The sequence below is a fragment of the Cuculus canorus genome, chromosome 2, assembly GCF_017976375.1.
Source record: "Cuculus canorus isolate bCucCan1 chromosome 2, bCucCan1.pri, whole genome shotgun sequence".
Taxonomy (NCBI): domain Eukaryota; kingdom Metazoa; phylum Chordata; class Aves; order Cuculiformes; family Cuculidae; genus Cuculus; species Cuculus canorus.
The window spans coordinates 160,684,044-160,702,646 of record NC_071402.1 but is presented as its reverse complement, the minus strand read 5'-3'; the positions used below and the strand labels follow the sequence as shown (position 1 = coordinate 160,702,646).

At 50.8% G+C, this 18,603-nt stretch overlaps 1 protein-coding gene across 2 annotated transcripts in view; it reads left to right on the top strand.

Moving 5' to 3' along the window:
• The window catches only part of SMARCC1 (SWI/SNF related, matrix associated, actin dependent regulator of chromatin subfamily c member 1), a 97,106-nt gene that overhangs the window by 52,288 nt on the left and 26,215 nt on the right, over window positions 1-18,603 (top strand). The window contains exons 21-24 of one of the 2 annotated variants that reach the window (XM_054057232.1): window positions 7-168; window positions 13,142-13,197; window positions 14,623-14,737; window positions 16,503-16,654. In XM_054057232.1, the coding sequence (XP_053913207.1) occupies window positions 7-168; window positions 13,142-13,197; window positions 14,623-14,737; window positions 16,503-16,654 (485 nt within the window). Of the gene's footprint in view, window positions 1-6; window positions 169-13,141; window positions 13,198-14,622; window positions 14,738-16,499; window positions 16,655-18,603 lie in introns of both variants that reach the window. The other variant, XM_054057231.1, reaches the window with a different exon arrangement.

Here is an 18,603-nt window from a genome sequence, read left to right as displayed (position 1 = left end):
TAACAGAGGAGTTTTCTCGAGTCCGAGAAGAGGTACCACTGGAGCTCGTGGAAGCTCATGTCAAGAAAGTCCAGGAAGCAGCGAGAGCCTCTGGGAAGGTGGATCCAACGTATGGACTAGAGAGCAGCTGCATCGCCGGAACAGGTCCTGATGAGCCAGAGAAAATCGGTAGGCTGTCCATCATAATGCTGGCATTTTTGCCAATGAAGTTCCTTAGGTGTTTTGTTACATCTTTGGACATCCTTGGAGGTGTTGAAGGCCAGGTTGGATGAGGCTTTGAACAACCTGATCCAGTGGGTGGTGTCCCTACCTATGGCAGAGGTTGGAACTGGATGGGCTTTAAGGTCCCTTCCAACCCAACTCATTCCTTGGTTCCGTGATTCTAACTTGTCATCAACAAAAAGCTCCAGATCTCATCCCTGGAGGTCTTGAAGGCCATGTTGAAAAGTGGGAGGCGTCTCTGCCCATGGTAGGGGTTGGGACTGGCTGAGCTTTGAGTTCCCTTCCAACCCAAACCATTCCATGATTCAATGATTGACTGGAAGCTTTGATTTGGGTTGTGCTTGTTCATCTCATGGTTGGCCATGAGTCCTCCAGCTAGAGCTGTGAGCAAGGTGGTGCGATCATAAAGGACCTGTGAGTTCCGGTGCTGTTCAGTTATCAAGACGGCAGCTGGAGATGCACATCTGCTGGTTACGATACTTCATATCCATGATAAAACCCCACTTTTAATTTCGATTTAGAATTTATACTTTTATTACCTTCTAAATTGGATTTAGAAGTACCGCTTCGCTCCTATTTTTGAAATAGAAAAGAAGTTAACGGAGCGCTCGATCCTTCTGTCGCGTTTGTAGTTTACACTTAGAGGAACAACCTTGACGTGAGGCAGCTCAGTGCTTCGGGGAGATGAGGAGTGTGTGCTGAGAAGGGAATGTTGACATCTGGAGTGTCTCCTTCTTGTTCTACGGGGCTCTCTGGTGCAAAAGTGACAGCAGGTGTGGAAGCTCTGTTGAAAGGGAAAGGCTTTAGGGTTGATTTGGAGGTCTGCTAAAACCACGTTTAAGTGTTGTTCCATCTGGGACTATGTTTCATTCGATAGCTGCTTGGAAAGAAGCTCAGAACTATAAGGACAGACTGAGAGAGTTGGGGTTGTTCAGTCTGGAGAAGAGAAGGCTCCATGGAGACCTTAGAGCAGCTTCCAGTGCTGAAAGGGGCTCCAGGAAAGCTGGAGGGGGGCTCTGGATCAGGGAGGGCAGAGACAGGACCAGGGGAAGGGTTTGAAGCTGCAAGAGGGGAGATTGAGATGAGATCTTGGGAAGAAATGTTCTCCTGTAAGGGTGGGGAGGCCCTGGAACAGGTTGTGCAGGGAAGTTGTGGCTGCCCTATCCCTGGAGGTGTTGAAGGCAATGTTGGATGGGGCTGGAACTGGATGGGCTTTAAGGTCCCTTCCAACCCAACTCATTCCTTGGTTCCATGACTCTAACTTGTCATCAACCAGAACCCCAGATCTCATCCCTGGAGGTATTGAAGGCCATGTTGAATAGGGCTTTGAGCAGCTTGATCCAGTGGGAGGTATCTCTGCCCATGGCAGGGGTTAAGACTGGATGTGCTTTGAGGTCCTTTCCAACCAAACTCATTCCATGACTTTGACTTGTTGTCAACCAGAACCTCCAGGTCCCATCCCTGGAGGTGTTGAAGGCCAGGTTGGATGGAGTGCTCTGAGCAGCCTGAGGTAGTGGGAGGTGTCACTGCCCATGGTGGGGGGTTGGAAGTGGATGGACTTTAAGGTCCCTTCCTGCTCAAACCATTCTGTGACTCTGTGATGAAATGTAGTCTTATTTTTTAATTCAAATAATCACAGAATGGTTTGCGTTGGAAGGGACCTCAAAGCTCATCCGGTTTCATCTTAATCTGATAGCGCAGTTTGTCTGCACAGCACAGGTTGCTCAGAGAAGCTGTGGCTGCCCCATCCCTGGAGGTGTTGAAGGCCACGTTGGATGGGCCTTGGAGCAACCTGATCCAGTGGGAGGTGTCCCTGCCCATGGCAGTGGGGTTGGAACTGGTTGATCTTTATGGTCCCTTCCAACCCAAACTCTTCTATGATGTCAACGGTTGCCCGAGCGTTGGCGCTCCTTCTGATTTGTCGGTCAGCTCTTGGTCTGGGAGAGTCTACACACGAGTTGCAAAGAGAGATTTAGAAGCTCCTGTCCCTTCAATGTGGGGAATTGGGGAGCAGATGACCCTAACGCAATTACTTCTGAATGAGTTGCGTGGTGAGTTCCGTAACTACGACCGCCCTGCGATAGTTAATGCGATTTGTATTGGACTGTGACTAATGGAATAAATTAGGACAACAGCAGATGGTTCTCCCTGGGGGAGCTGCTCAGCGAGAGCAAACTGGGTCACTCCACAATCTGTGGTGCCTTTTACCTCCAAAACAGCTTTGCACTGGAGGGCATGGGGCGATCCATAGCTTGGCGTGGTCAATATGTTCACGGATAGCGTTGTGGTGCGCAACGGCTGGAATGGAACTGGGGTTTGGCGGGGCCAGACCTCAAGTTTTGTATTTAAATGTCACCGTGGAGGACTAAAAATATCTACTTAGGATTCCATATTGTAATTGAAGTTCATTGAGAACAGCCCTGAGGAGAAGGACTTGGGGTGGTGGGGAGGAGAAGCTCAACACGAGCCACAACGTGCGCTCCCAGCCCAGAAACCACCGGTGTCCTGGGCTGCATCCAGAGCAGCGTGGCCAGCAGGGACGGAGGGGATTCTGCCCCTCTGCTCCTCTCTGGGGAGACCTCAGCTGGAGGATTGGGGCCAGTTCTGGAATCCTCACCAGAAGGAGGAGATGGAGCTGTTGGAATGGGTCCAGAGGAGGCTCCAAGGATGATGCGAGGGCTGGAGAACCTCCCATCCGAGGACAGGCTGAGAGAGTTGGGGTTGTTCAGCCTGGAGAAGAGAAGGCTCTGAGGAGACCTCAGAGCGACCTTCCAGTCCCTGAAGGGGCTCCGAGAAAGCTGTGTGGGACTTTTTACAAAGGTTTGGAGTGATAGGACGAGGGGCAATGGCTTTAAATTTGAGAGAGGAAGATTTAGACTAGATTTAAGGAAGAAATTCTTCCCCATGAGGGTGGTGAGGCCCTGGCCCAGGTTGCCCAGAGAAGCTGTGGCTGCCCCATCCCTGGAGGTGTTGAAGGCCACGTTGGATGGGCGTTGGGCAGCCTGAGCCGGTGGGAGGTGTCCCTTCCCATGGCAGAGAATTGGATGATCTTCCAACCCAAACTGTTCTATGATTCTATGATCTACGATCTTGAGATGAATTTTTATGAGACTCTTAATGGTTTTGAGGCACTTTCAATAGTCCGTAATTTAAAAGCAAAAACCTTTTTCAAGCTTAATTAACCCCTAAACTAGTAATTGATAGCTTTCTCCTCCTACACATGGTATTTCAAGCTGGTCTCCTCGACATAGGCGAGCGCGGAATGCCCTGTGCCGGTGGGAACGGCACAAACACGGCGCTGTCACCGCAGATAAGGGCTTTGGAGCTAATAGGAGAGAGCACTTTTCAAAAGCCATTGACTACGACCTGCCGAAAGTTGTCATCGTGATTTCAAAACAGCTTTTATTATTTCCAGCCGGGACTGGAAAACTGAAAGTTAAATCAGGATGTTGGCAATAATCCGACTGTCGCACAGATGTACCTTCTGACTCTTTGGAGCTGAACGTGTCCTGATGTCATATCAAAGAATGCTTCCTTTTTGGGGAGTGTCCATCAAGTGTATCATGATGTAAGGGAGAGCCCAAGGGCACTTTACTCTTCCTTTTCCCCTCCGAAGAGAGGCTGAAAGTGTTGGGGTTGTTCAGCTTGAGGCTCCAAGGAGACCTCATGGTGACCTTTCCATGCTTAAAGGGGGCTTCTAAGAAAGATCATAGAAACGTAGAATGGTTTGGGTTGGAAGAGACCTTAAAGATCGTCCAATTCCAACCCCTGCCATGGGTAGGGACACCTCCCACTGGATCAGGTTGCTCAAAGCCCATCCAACGTGGCCTTCAACACCTCCAGGGATGGGGCAGCCACCACTTCCCTGGGCAACCTGTTGGAGTTCCTCACCACTGTCATTGAGAAGAATTTCCATCTTAAATCTAGTCTAAATCTTCCCCTCTCAAATTTAAAGCCATTTCCCCCTCATCCTGTCACCACACGCCTTTGGGAACAGCCCCTCTCCAGCGTTCTTGGAGCCCCTTCAGGTATTGGAAGGTCGCTCTAAGGTCTCCTTAGAGCCTTCTCTTCTCCAGGCTGAACAACCCCAACTCTCTCAGCCTGTCCTCGGATGGGAGGTGCTCCAGCCCTCGCATCATCCTTGCAGCCTCCTCTGGACCCATTCCAACACCTCCATCTCTTTCTTCTGTTGAGGACTCCAGAACTGGACACAAAACTCCTGGTGGGGTCTCACCAGAGAGGAGCAGAGGGGCAGAATCCCCTTGTTTGAAGACGTACTTTTTAGCAGGACCAAAGGGTGATGGTTTTAAACTAAAAGAGGACAAGTTTAGATGGGATATTAAGGAGAAACTTTTCACATTGAGGTTGGTGAAACCCTGGCACAGGTTGCCCAGGAAGGTAGTGGATGCTTCACCTCTGGAAATATTCTAGGCTGGGTTAGACAGGGCTTCGAGCAACCAGATGTGATTGAAGATGTCCCCGCTCACTGCAGGGGTTTGGATTGCATGATCTTCATAGTCCCCTCCTACCAAACCCATTCTGTGATACTGTGAGATGCTGTGTCATTTTTCCTTTGAGACAAATCCATCCCTGGAGGTGTCAACCCATCCCTGGAGGTGTTGAAGGCCACATTGGATGGGGCTTGGAGCAACCTGATCCAGTGGGAGGTGTCCCTGACGATGGCAGGGGGTTGGAACTCGTTGGGCTTTGAGGTCCCTTCCAACCCAAACTATTCCATGATTCTATGAAATATTTCTAAACGGTGGGGAGAGTTTGTCCTTCTGGAGTGTCCTGTTTGCCTTGGAATGTCCTCTGTGGCAGCAGTTGCTTCACAGCTGTTCCCATGGTCTACAGATTTGCTCAGAGATGTGGTGGCTGCCTCATCCTTGGAGGTGTTCAAGGCCACGTTGGATGGGGCTTGGAGCCCCTGATCCAGTGGGAGGTGTCCCTGCCCATGGCTGAGGTTGGAACTGGATGGGCTTTGAGGTCCTTCCAACCAAAAGCATTCCTTGATTCTAACTTGTCATCAACCAGAACCCCCACATCCCATCCTTGGAGTTGTTGAAGGCCACGTTGGATGGGGCTTGGATCACCCTGATCCAGTGGGAGGTGTCCCTGCCCACGGCAGGGGATGGAACTGGATGGGTTTTGAGGTTCCTTCAACCTAAACCATTCCATGATGTCATGATTCTCTGACTGGTGGAGAAGGGAGAGCAATATGAGGAAAGACAAACACAACCTAAAGGGAAAGCCATCGGTTACTGTGTTGTGGATGAAGCTTCTAAGAGAAGTGAGAGGCTTAAGAGCAGTGCTTAGGACACGTCTCTTGGTGGTAACTCTTGGCTCATTCATTAAGTTAATCCCTTACAAAGCATTAATTTAAAACATTCCTACTAATGGCAGAAGTCTCTGAGATAAGAGGATAATGATGAGCATTTTACCCTGAGGAGAAGGACTTGGGGTGTTGGGGAGGAGAAGCTCGACAGCAGCCACAACATGCGCTCCCAGCCCAGAAACCACCCGTGTCCTGGGCTGCATCCAGAGCAGCGTGGCCAGCAGGGATGGAGGGGATTCTGACCCTCTGCTCTGGTGAGACCCCACCTGTAGTCCTGGGTCCAGTTCTGGAATCCCCAACATAAAAAGGAGATGGAACTGTTGGAACGGGTCCAGAGGAGGCCACAGAGATGATGCGAGGGCTGGAGCACCTCCCATGCGAGGAGAGGCTGAGAAAGTTGGGGTTGTTCAGCCTGGAGAAGAGAAGGCTCTGAGGAGACCTTAGAGCAGCTTCCAGTAATGAAAAGGGCTCCAGGAAAGCTGGGGAGGGGCTATTTCCAAAGAGATGGAGTGATAAGACAAGGAGGAATGGCTTTAAATTGGAAGGAGAAGGTTTAGGTCAGATATTAGGAAGAAATGTTTTCCTGTGAGGGTGGGGAGGCCCTGGCCCAGGTTGCCCAGAGCAGTGGTGGCTGCCCCATCCCTGGAGGTGTTGAAGGCCATGTTGGATGGGGCTTGGAGCACCTCATCCAGTGGGAGGTGTCCCTGCCCAGAGCAGATGGTTTGGAACTGGATGGGCTTTGAGGTCCCTTCCAACCCAAACCGTTCCATGATTCTATATTGGTGGAGGACACCATAAGTTCCTCCTCTGGACCTGTTCCAACAGCTCCATCTCCTTCTTCTGGTGAGGATTCCAGAACTGGCCGCAATCCTCCAGCTGAGGTCTCCCCGGAGAGGAGCAGAGGGGCAGAATCCCCTCCGTCCCTGCTGGCCACGCTGCTCTGGATGCAGCCCAGGACACGGGTGGTTTCTGGGCTGGGAGCACACGTTGTGGCTCCTGTCGAGCTTCTCCTCCCCAGCGCCCCAAGTCCTTCTCCTCAGCGCTGCTTTCAATCCCATCATCCCTCAGCCTGGACTGAACCCGGGGATCGCCCCAACCCAGGGGTAGGACCTTGCCCTTGGCCTGGTTGACCCTTATGAGGTCCTCACAAACTCTTAACACAATTCATTTTCCGGAGGCATTAAAAAAGGAGCTCATTTAGATCACAGACTCCAACGCGTGCTGCCACACCAGTGGAAAACTCTTGGTGCAAAGCTCTGATCCATCTCTAAGCTTCCGAAGACATTAACCTGCCGTTGGGTGTTCATTTTCCATTATCCTCATGGAGCAAAACAGATGGAGACGACGTTTTCCTTTAACAGCAAAAGTTCTCTCCAAAAGCTTTTATGGAAGTCCCTTCCATCTGAAAGGATAACCCGCTAAAAGGTCTGCTTGGAAGATAAAGGTTTTCCTCTCAGCTTATTTTCTGATAAACCTACTAATCTGAAGGATCTGCCACTGTAAGTCAATTTATGGAGGTTGGGAATGTGCCCTCTCCGAAGGTTTATCTCTGAGTTAGGATTTAGTGACCTAATAATGTCACAGGGAAAATCTAGATTAGATTTTGTCAGACAGCTTTTTCGAGCCTCGAAGCAGAGCTCCAAACTTGGTTTGAAAGTGTCGTCCCTTCTCGTAAATGAAAGAGAAAGCTTTATTCTCTCCGGGAGCAGAAAGGGTGTAGAGCACTCCAAGGGACACCAAAACCCCGCGCAGTGCTGCAGACTTGGGGAAGAGGGGCTGGAAAGCTGTCTGGAGGAGAAAGGTCTGGAGGTGTTGGTTGATAGCAGCTGGACATGAGCCAGCGGTGGCCCAGGTGGCCAAGAAGGCCACCAGCATCCTGGCTTGGATCAGCCCTGGGGTGGCCACAGGAGCAGGGAAGGGATTGTCCCCCTGGACTCGGCGCTGGTGAGGCCACACCTCGAATCCTGGGGTCAGTTTTGGGTCCCTCACTCCAAGAATGACCTTGAGGGGCTGGAGAACATCTGGAGCTGAGGAAGGGTCTGGAGAACAAGGGTTGTGAGGAGCAGCTGAGGGACCTGGGGTTGTTTAGCCTGGAGAAGAGGAGGCTGAGGGGAGACCTCATTGCTCTCTACAGCTCCCGGAAAGGAGGCTGTGGTGAGGTGGGTGTTGGGCTCCTCTCCCAAGTGATAGGACAAGAGGGAATGGCCTTAGATGGCTTTAGGGGAAGTTGAGATTGGCCATTAGGAAAAACTTCTTCACCAAAGGTTCCCCAAACATTTCCTCCTAAGATCTCATCTCAGTCTCCGCTCTTCCAGCCTAAAACTGTTCCCAGTCTGCAGAAGACAAAAAACAGCGTTACGTAGAATCATCGAATAGTTTGGGTTGGAAGGGACCTCAAAGCCCATCCAGTTCCAACTCCCTGCCATGGGCAGGGACACCTCCCACTGGATCAGGTGCCCAAGGCCCATCCAGCGTGGCCTTCAACACCTCCAGGGATGGGGCAGCCACAGCTTCTCTGGGCAACCTGGGCCAGGGCCACTTTCAGTTCTTCTTCCTAAGATCTCATCTCAATCTCCCCTCTTCCAGTTTCAAACCACTCCCCTCGTCCTATCCCTGCCCTCCCTGATCCAGAGCCCCTCCCCAGCTTTCCTGGATCCCCTTTCCATACTGGAAGCTGCTCTAAGGTCTCCTCGCAACCTTCTCTTCTCCAAGCTGAACCCCAACTCTCCCATCCTGTCCTCCTATGGGAGGTGCTCCAGCCCTCATATCATCTCCATGATCTCCTCTGGACTCTGTCTTCTGCTGCAGATGCTGAAGGGAGCTGAAATAACTGTTGCTACTCAAAAAGCAACGTGTAACGCGAGGGCGCCCGACTCTGTTTTGGCAGAGCTCTTCAGTTCTCTCCGTAATTGCTATTTGAGTGCCAAGCAGACAGTAATTAAGAGGTTACGGGCTTGAAGAGCTCAGTCTACTCAGCCAAGAACCAAACAGAATGAGCGATAGCGGGAGGCACATCGCCGTCTCTTGAAGCTAAGGTTTTTTCACGCCTGGTGGTAGGGCACTCTGAAGGTGACCGTGGTTAAGGTCAAGGTTTAAGGTTCCAAATATAGGTCTGTAAGAGGCATCGGGCGCTGTCTGGACGCACAGCAGTGAGAGAACCTGCCGAGTGTCCAAAGAATTCACGGTAAATAGAATCATGGAAGCACTAAGGTTGGGAAAGACCTCTTAAGTTGAGCGAATCGTAGAATGGGTTGGGTTGGAAGGGACCTTAAAGATCATCTAATTCCATCCCCTTGCCGTGGGCAGGGACACCTCCCACTGGATCAGGGTGATCCAACGCCCATCCAACGTGGCCTGGAACACCTCCAGGGATGGGGCAGCCACCACTTCTCTGGGCAACCTGATCCAGGGCCTCACCAGCCTTGTTGTGAAGAATTTCTTCCTAATGTCCAATCTAAATCTTCCCCCTTCCAGTTTAAAGCCATTCCTCCTCATCCTATCACTCCAGGCCCTTGGAAAAAGCCCCTTTCCAGCTTTCCTGAAGCCCCTTTCAGCCCTGGAAGCTGCTCTGAGGTCTCCTCAGAGCCTTCTCTTCTCCAGACTGAACAAGCCCAACTCTCCCAGCCTGTCCTCAGAGCAGAGGTCCTCAGTCAGCGGTTCATCAAGTTCATTAAGTCCAACTATCAAATATACTCGTTGCTTCTTATCAGCATTTCCCAGATGACTTCTACTCTTTTGCTTTGACCTCTGGGGAGAGGAAGACTTCTTTGGTTGAACATGAGGTGGAAGTTTTTGATGGCCTGTTGGGGGTTGGAGGCTGCAGTGACTGAGCAGCTCCTGCTCTCCATAGAGGTCTCCTCCTGAGCTGGTGCTTGGCACGGTTCTCCTTTTCCATATGGAAATGCTTCACAACTCCAGTATGGGAGCCTTGGCTTGGAGCCAGTCTTGGCAGAAGCTCTATGTGTGTGTGTGTGTGTCTCCTCTGAAGATTCAGGTCATGGTATAAGACTGAGGCTTCACCTCCTGGAGCAATCCAGGAAATTGTTATTGCCCAGATAACGTGACTGGTGGTTTCATGGAGAGCGCTGCACGTCTTAAAGCATCTCCAGTAACACCTGAAGCCACCGGGGAGAAGGAAGAGCTCACCCAAAGCTCTTCTCTCCATCAGGATTAGCATTGAAGGTGGAACTCCAGCCTTCCTTTTTTAGAGCAGTGTGGGAAGCATGGTTTCTAAGAAACCAAGAGTTGGGCAGGTTGTCCCGTGAGGTGTGTTCCTTCAGCCTCTGCTCTGGTTTGGATGTTTCCGTGGCCGTATCTTGGATGCAGAGGAAACTTTGAGCGTTTAGCTGGTCATTTCTGTGCTTTTTTGGCTTTATATCCAACGCAACAACCACCTCCTGCGCTTAGAGGTGGTTCATACCCTGCTGAGCTCCACGCTAGGCAGCTGCAGCTCAGCTGGTGAAGAACCGCTGTGCAGTTGCCTTCAGTGAGAAGGTGAAGAAAATGGTTGGGCTTAGCTTGGATCATGTCATCGATCTTCTCTTCCCTACCAATCCGCAAGTACTGATATCATTACCACTGAGGAAGAAGCGAGAGGATGAATGATCTGAGTCTGAGTGGGAGCACTGTCCGGGAACATAGAATGGTTTGGGTTGGAAGGGACCTCAAAGCCCATCCAGTTCCAACGCCTGCCATAAGCAGGGACACCTCCCATTGGATCAGGGGCTCCAAGCCCCATCCAACGTGGCCTCCAACACTTCCAGGGATGGGGCAGCTACCATTGCTCTGGGCAACCTGGGCCAGGGCCTCCCCACCCTCTCGGCAAAACATTTCTTCTTAAGATCTCATCTCAATTTCCCCTCTTTCAGCTTCAAACCCTTCCCCTCATCCTATCCCTGCACTCCCTGATCCAGAGCCCCTCCCCAGCTTTCCTGGTGCCCCTTTCCATCCTGGAAGCTGCTCTAAGGTCTCCTCAGAGCCTTCTCTTCTCCAGGCTGAACAACCCCAACTCTCTCAGCCTGTCCTCGTACGGGAGGTGCTCCAACCCTTGAATCATCTTCATGGCCTCCTGTGGACTTGCTCCAACAGATCCATGTCTTTGCTGTGTTGAGGACACCAGAACTGACGTGTTACACAGAGAATGATAGAATCCTGGAGTGGTTTGGGTTGGAAGGAACCTCAAAGATCATCAATTCCAACCCCTCCCACTGGATCCGTCACACATCTACTATAGAGCTTCACCTTTTGGGGCAGTTTCTTTGGTTTAAGCTTCATTGTTGGGTTCAGAGTCAAACATCTGAGTGTACTTCTGGGGGCTTGGATACAATTTCAGAGCGTTCATAGGAGAAACGTCTTTGGAGGAGCAGCAGAAAGAATCATGGAATGGTTTGAGTTGGAAAAGACCTTAAAGTTCATCTAATTCCAACCTCCAACCATGGGCAGGGACACCTCCCGCTGGACCGAGTTGCCCAAAAGAGCCGTGTAGGACTGCAGAACCAGATGGACATGGGCAGGGACACCTCCCACTGGACCGAGTTGCCCAAAAGAGCCGTATAGGACTGCAGAACCAGGTGGACATGGGCAGGGACACCTCCCACTGGACCGAGTTGCCCAAAAGAGCCGTATAGGACTGCAGAACCAGATGGACATGGGCAGGGACACCTCCCACTGGACCGAGTTGCCCAAAAGAGCCGTATAGGACTGCAGAACCAGATGGAGGTCGTGTTTATGCAGAGCAGCAGGTCCAAGGGGCGTGAAATGAGGTTTCCCCGCGCAGGATTTCCCATCAAAGCAGTGCGGAGGAGGAGGACTGGGCCAAAAATAACAAAGGATCCCTAGTGTTTAAGAGCAGCGTCGGTTCTTTAGCACATTTCCTACTGCTTTCTGTTGCTCTGGCTTTGAATAATTATTCTGAAGGCTGCTTTGGAGAATTCTGGTCTTCGCAGCACCTGCGGAATGGAAATGAAATCTTCAGGTGACCTGCAGCGCATGACAATGCCTCTGAATAGAGCTCTGGTTGAAAGCAGCTCAGGGGATCTTGTGCTAAGGAGGAATTACAAGGCTGGCAGCGCCGTAATTGAGGTTAATCACGGGACTGACAACCATCTACAGGATCAAATTGGCCGTATTGGGAAAAAGACTTTATAATACCGCAGCTTAACAGTGGGAATTACTGTATGAGGTGAAGATTGCCAAACTCTGCCTCGAGCTGCGCTTTACGGAGGGAAAATTCATAGAATCATAGACTGGGTTGGGTTGGAAGAGACCTCGAAGCCCATCCAGTTCCACCTCCCACTGGATCAGGGGCTCCACGCCCCATCCAACGTGGCCTTCAACACCTCCAGGGATGGGGCAGCCACCACTGCTCTGGGCAACCTGAGCCAGGGCCTCCCCACCCTCATCTTGAAGAATTTCTTCTTAATGTCCAATCTAAGTCTTCCCCCTTCAATTTAAGGCCATTCCACCACATCCTGTCACTTCAGGCCCCGGGAAACAAGTCCCTCCACAGCTTTCCTGGAGCCTCTTTCAGCACTGGAAGCTGCTCTGAGGTCTCCTCGGAGCCTTCTCTTCTCCAGGCTGAACAACCCCAACTCTCTCAGCCTGTCCTCGGATGGGAGGTGCTCCATCCCTCGCATCATCCTTGGAGCCTCCTCTGGACCCGTTCCAACAGCTCCATCTCCTCCTTCTGTTGAGGATTCCAGAACTGGCCCCAATCCTCCAGCTGAGGTCTCCCCAGAGTGGAGCAGAGGGGCAGAATCCCCTCCGTCCCTGCTGGCCACGCTGCTCTGGATGCAGCCCAGGACACGGGTGGTTTCTGGGCTGGGAGCGCACGTTGTGGCTCCTGTTGAGCTTCTCCTCCCCAGCACCCCAAGTCCTTCTCCTCAGCGCTGCTCTCAATCCCATCATCCCTCAGTCTGGACTGAACCCGGGGATTGCCCCGACCCAGGGGTAGGACCTTGCCCTTGGCCTGGTTGAACTTGGCCTGGTTGATAGATTTGGTGGTTTCTCCCTACGTGGGTAAACTGAGTTTTTCAGCAGAGCACCGAGAATGGTTTGTCCTCTTTGTTGTATTGAAAAGAAGAACCGGGTACTTTGATAACTGCACGTAAACTAGATTTTTTAAAGTAGTCTTAGTGTAATAAGCTCTTAACCTTCCAGGAGTTTAGTGGTGTGGCTTTCTTTAAATCTCCTGATCCAGAGAAGCTGTGGCTGCCCCATCCCTGGAGGTGCTGAGGGCCACCTTGGATGGGCCTTGGAGCCCTTGATCCAGTGGGAGGTGTCCCTGCCCATGGCAGAGGGTGGAACTGGATGGGCTTTGAGGTCCCTTCCGACTCAAACCATTCCATGGTTCCATAATTCTCACTTCCCATCAACCAGAACTCTCAGATTCCATCCCTGGAGATGTTGAAGGCCAGGTTGGATGGGGCTGAGAGCAACTTGATCTAGGGGGAGGTATCCCTGCCCATGGCAGGAGGTGAGAAGCGGATTGGCTTTGAGGTCCCTTCCAACCCAAACGATTTTGTAATTCCATGAAGTAAATGTTGCGGGGGATAAATTGACATTGTGGCAATTTTGTTTTCTCAGATGGAGTTGAAGAAGAAAAAATGGAAACAGAGACAGATGGGCAGCAGTCTGAGAAGGTGAGCTTGGTTCTGAAACGGTCCTTTTGACATCTATGAAGCTGAGTTACGATGTGGTGTAAGAACGGCAGTCGGCACCGCGGGGGTCGGTGAGCGCATCCATTGGGAATGGTCTTCAGTCTCTGTGTTGCCGCAGGTGGTTTTGGGACCATGAGTTCTGCAGAGTTTGGAGCTGTGGGGAGAAGTGAATGCTGTGTGAATTAGGAACGTGGCAAACGCTGGAAAATACTTAAACACGAAGACCTGGAATAGGCAATATTGGGTGGGCAAAACTTGTTCTTATCTGTCGTTGTAGGTCGGGATCTCTCATACCTTTAGATGAATCATAGGATTATAGAATCATTTGAGTTGGAAGGGACCTCAAAGCCCATCCAGTTCCAACCCCTGCCATGGGCAGGGACACCTCCCACTGGATCAGGGGCTCCATGCCCCATCCCACGTGGCCTTCAACACCTCCAGGGATGGGGCAGCCACCACTTCTCTGGGCAACCCGTTCCAGGGCCTCCCCACCCTCATGGGGAAGGAATTCCTCCTCCTTCCAGTCTAAATTTGCCCCTCTCCAGTTTATACCCATTCCCCCCCCGGCCTATCACTCCAAGCCTTTGGGAACAGCCCCTCCGCAACTTTCTTGGAGCCCCTGAAGGTACTGGAAGGTCACTCTAAGGTCTCCTCGGAGCCTTCTTATCTCCAGGCCGAACAACCCCAACTCTCTCAGCCTGTCCTCGGATGGGAGGTGCTCCAGCCCTCGCATCATCCTTGGAACCTCCTCTGGACCCGTTCCAACAGCTCCATCTCCTTCTTCTGGTGAGGATTCCAGAACTGGACCCAATCCTCCACCTGAGGTCTCCCCGGAGAGGAGCAGAGGGTCAGAATCCCCTCCGTCCCTGCTGGCCATGCTGCTCTGGATGCAGCCCAGGACACGGGTGGTTTCTGGGCTGGGAGCGCACGTTGTGGCTCCTGTTGAGCTTCTCCTCCCCAGCGCCCCAAGTCCTTCTCCTCAGCGCTGCTCTCCATCCCATCATCCGTCAGCCTGTAGTGAAACCGGAGATTGCCCCAACCCAGGGGTAGGACCTTGCCCTTGGCCTGGTTGAACCTCATGAGGTTCTCCAGCCCCGCTTCTCCAGCCTGTCCAGGTCCCTCTGGATGACATCCTGTCCTTCCACTGTGGCACCTGCTCTGCTCAGTTGGTGTCATCAAACCGAGGTTGACTTTGGGTTACTGAATCCCATAGACTTCTGTCCACTGTAGCAGTTCCTTTGTTTATTCAGTTTGTCGTTACGATCGCCGAAATGGCCCTTAGTAGCAGTCAGCCTTTACATTTAATCTTCTTTTATGACAGGGAATTCATTTGAAAGCCATAAACCAAATTAACACTGATTGTCTTCGATCGCTCTCACCCTTCAACCAATCTTTCATCCCATTTAGGTTGAAAACAAAGCGGAGGGTGAAATTGAGGAAGGCGATAAAGTCCAAGAAGGAGAAAACGAGAGAAATCCAGAAAAAGAGCAAGAAAGCGAGGCGACTGTGGACCCCAAACCAGGTAAGTGGTTCCCAGCTGTTCCTCAAGCTGCTTCAGCTTTAATAACCTTCTCCTCAAGTGGGTGGAATAGGCCATAAACTCAACTGTGACAGAAATCTTTCCTCTCGCACGTCAGGCTGCTCCATGGTTCAGTAGCAAATATTCTGATTTAATTTCCCCTGCAAAGCTTCGGCGCTAAAGTCTATCTTGAACTCATTTCAGACTTGGGTTGAGCTTTTCTTTTGCCGCGTGTAGCGATGGGGCGAAGAAATTGCCGAGCGCGCGTAGGTCGTAGAAATTATTTTCTTTTGCCGACGTTGCGCACCATTTGATCACTTTTGATGCAAAGAAATAAAACTGCTCCTTTCTGCCCTTATAACTTCATTCCTTGGCTCAGTTTCCCGGCGAAGCGATGCAAAGCCTTTGCTTTCACAAAGTCTGGGGGCTGTTTTTCTTCTGTGTAAGGCATTATTCTTTATTTTTAACGCGTTTCCCCTCCGAACACATGGATATCTTGTTTTTTTCTTGGACCTTACCTTCAGGATTTTGGCACCAGGTAGAACACGAAGCGTTTGGCTTTGATGGGATGATGGGATTGGTTTGGAAAAGCAGCTGAGGTCAACAATTTGAGGTTCAACCAAGCCAAGTGCCGAGTCCTGCACTTGGGACACACCAACCCCGTGCAGCTCCAGGCTTGGGAAGAGCGGCTGGAAAGCTGCCTGGAGGAGAAGGACCTGGGTGGGTTGGTTGACAGGAGCTGACCAGGAGCCAGCAGTGGCCCAGGTGGCCAAGAAGGCCACCAGCATCCTGGCTTGGATCAGCCCTGGGGTGGCCACAGGAGCAGGGAAGGGATTGTCTCCCTGGACTCGGTGCTGGTGAGGCCACACCTCGAATCCTGGGTTCAGTTTTGGGTCCCTCACTCCAAGAAAGACCTTGAGGGGCTGGAGAGCATCCAGAGAAGAAAAACAAAGCTGGTGAAGGGTCTGGAGAACAAGGGTTATGAGGAGCAGCTGAGGGACCTGGGGTTGTTTAGCCTGGAGAAGAGGAGGCTGAGAGGAGACCTCATCGCTGTCTCCAACTGCCTGAAAGGTGGTTGTGATGAGATGGGTTCTGGTCTCTTCTCCCAAGTGACAGACGAAAGGACAAGAGGAACTGGCCTCAAGCTGCACCACAGCAGGAAAACTTCCTTATCTGAAGGGGTTCTCAGGCCGTGGCAGAGGCTCTCCAGTGGTGGAGTCCCCATCCCTGGAGGGTTTTTAAGGACAGGTGGATGAGATGCTCGGGAATCTGGTTTCGTAATGAAGAGGGACAGTTGGACTTGATGATCTCAAAGGTCTTTTCCAACTAAACGTTTCTATGATTCAAATAATTTATTCTGGTGGCAGAAGATGAGTGGATCGAATCATAGAATAGTTGGGGTTGGAAGGGATCTCAAAGATCATCCAGTTCCAACCCCCTGCCATGGGCAGGGACACCTCCCACTGGATGAGGCTGCCCAAAACCCATCCAACGTGGCCTTCAACACCTCCAGGGATGGGGCAGGGATGGATAGGATGGAAACGAAAGGCATTTAGAGTTGCTGTGGGTGTTGGAACAGATCATTTTCCACTAGAATTGTTCTCCTGTCGGGGTTTGGATGAGTGACTGTTCCATCATGTAGGAATGTGTGGTTGAATGGATTTCTTTGACCAATAGCGACGTGCGTAAGGCAGTTCCTGTCCTGGCGCGATGCTGCTAACAAAGCGTGAGCACACGTAACAGGCTCGGCGTAAATCTCTTTCAGAAGAAAAGGAGGCAGAAGAGAACAAGGAGAACGTTGATGCGAGCAAAGACAAAGAAAACGAGGCTGGGAAGAAGAAAGTGGAACACGAAATCTCGGAAGGAAACGTTGCTACAGCTGCAGCTGCTGCCCTTGCCTCAGCTGCCACCAAAGCAAAGGTTTGTTTCACACCAACGTCCGTTGGCCGCGTTTACAGTTCTCACCAGAGCTCTTCTTAAAACTGTCCTTTGTTCCACATCTGTGTGGTTGCGCGTTCTCGTCTCTACGACCTTGATGGAGCATAAGTGCCCCTTTCAGTTTCTTCTGCTTAAGCTCCAAAGTGACGTAGCGCACAGCTTTAATTTAGGCAGTTACTCTTCTGATTATGAAGTCGATGAAGGTCCCTCAGAAATAGCCTCAAAACATATTTATCGTTGGTTTGGAAGGACTTTTTGCCGCTCTGGCTCTGGCTGCAATGCTGAGGATGTAGGTTTAGGTGGTCAACCCCTTCAGTTGGCTTTTTCTACCGTGCCGTGGTCTTCACACCGGCTTTTGGTGCTGAGGCTCTGTAAAACCATCGCAATGTTCAATTCCACCCTGGCAGTTCTTTAGAGACAACTTGATGACCCTCTTGTTAAGGGCCACCACGTGGCCGTGAACAGCACGGTCTTGTCTTCCTATCATTAAACTTCTGTTTGTTTTGTCCGCCGGCTCTTAATGAGCTGTGCTTTGAATCAGTGTCCTAGCTAATAGCTTTTTCTTTACCGTATAATTACTCGTCGCATTCTGTCTCGCGTTTTCTTCTCGGAGGAACCGGAACGCTTTGCTTCGTTCAAGATAACTTTTTACAAATCCATTTTCTCGTCGACGTATTTATTTCTTTCGATTCAAATTCTCGTTTGGGTTTCTTAATTGCTTTTGTGTTCGGTGCTAAGTTCTGCATCGCCTCCTTTAGAGACCCCAAAAAAACATGGATGGTGTTGATTTCCCGATGGATTTCAAGACGTAGTAGTGGACATAACGGGGTGTTGCGTGTGTCCTACTTTTCCAGTCTGATCTTTCACTCTTAGAACTTTGGATTTGTTGTCCCAACGTCTATAGAATCATAGAATAGTTTGAGTTGGAAGGGACCTCAAAGGTCACCCGGTTCTCACACCCCTGCCATGGGCAGGGACTCGTTCCAAACTATTCTATGGTTCTATGGTCTATGATTCTAAGTTGAAAAAAAAACCCCGCGCATCTATAAGGAGACCTGAAATTTCACCTCTATTTTATGGAAGGCTCCATGCTCCAGATAAAGATGATCTCCTACTTTTCCTCCGCTGATGATAACGAGCGCTGGAGGGAGCAGAGATTTGACTAATGGCAGTTTTCATTATGATAATGCTCTTCTAGATGAATTTTCGCTTTCTATTACAGGAAAGAATATATTGTAATTAGGATATTCACACTTCGCTGTAGAATTCAAGTTCAGCGGGGATTTCTCTTTCCATTTATGCTCAAAACCCCAGACAATATGAAGGCCTTCAGCGATCTGTGTCTTGTCTGGGAGAGTAATTTGTTCTTCATAATAAGCTCAAACTGGGCGCGTCAAAAGCTGCTACGAAGTTGTTTTCCGTATGATTTTATAGCAGAGAAGCGTTGTGGTGACTTGTAGGAAGAAACAGGGCTCCTTACTGTAAGAGAGACATTGAGGTCCTGGAGCGCGTCCAGAGAAGAGCAACGAAGGTGGTGAAGGAGCTGGAGAACGTCTTACGAGGAGCAGTTGAGGGACCTGGGGTTGTTTAGCCTGGAGAAGAGGAGGCTGAGGGGAGACCTTATTGCTCTCTACAACCACCTGAAATGTTATAGTGAGGTGGGTGGTGGTCTCATCTCCCAAGCGATAAGTGATAAGACACAAGAGGAAATGGCCTCAAGCTATCAGGGGACGTTGAGATTGGACATTAGGAAGAACTTCCTCATGGAAAGGGTTATCAAAGACTGGCAGAGGCTGCCCTGGGTGGGGGATGGAGTCCCCATTCCTGAAGGTCTTTAAAAGGCGCGGAGATGAGGTTCTTGGGCATCTGGTTTAGTAGTGGACAAGGACAGTTGGAGCTAATGATCTCTAAGGTCTTTTCCAACCAAATGA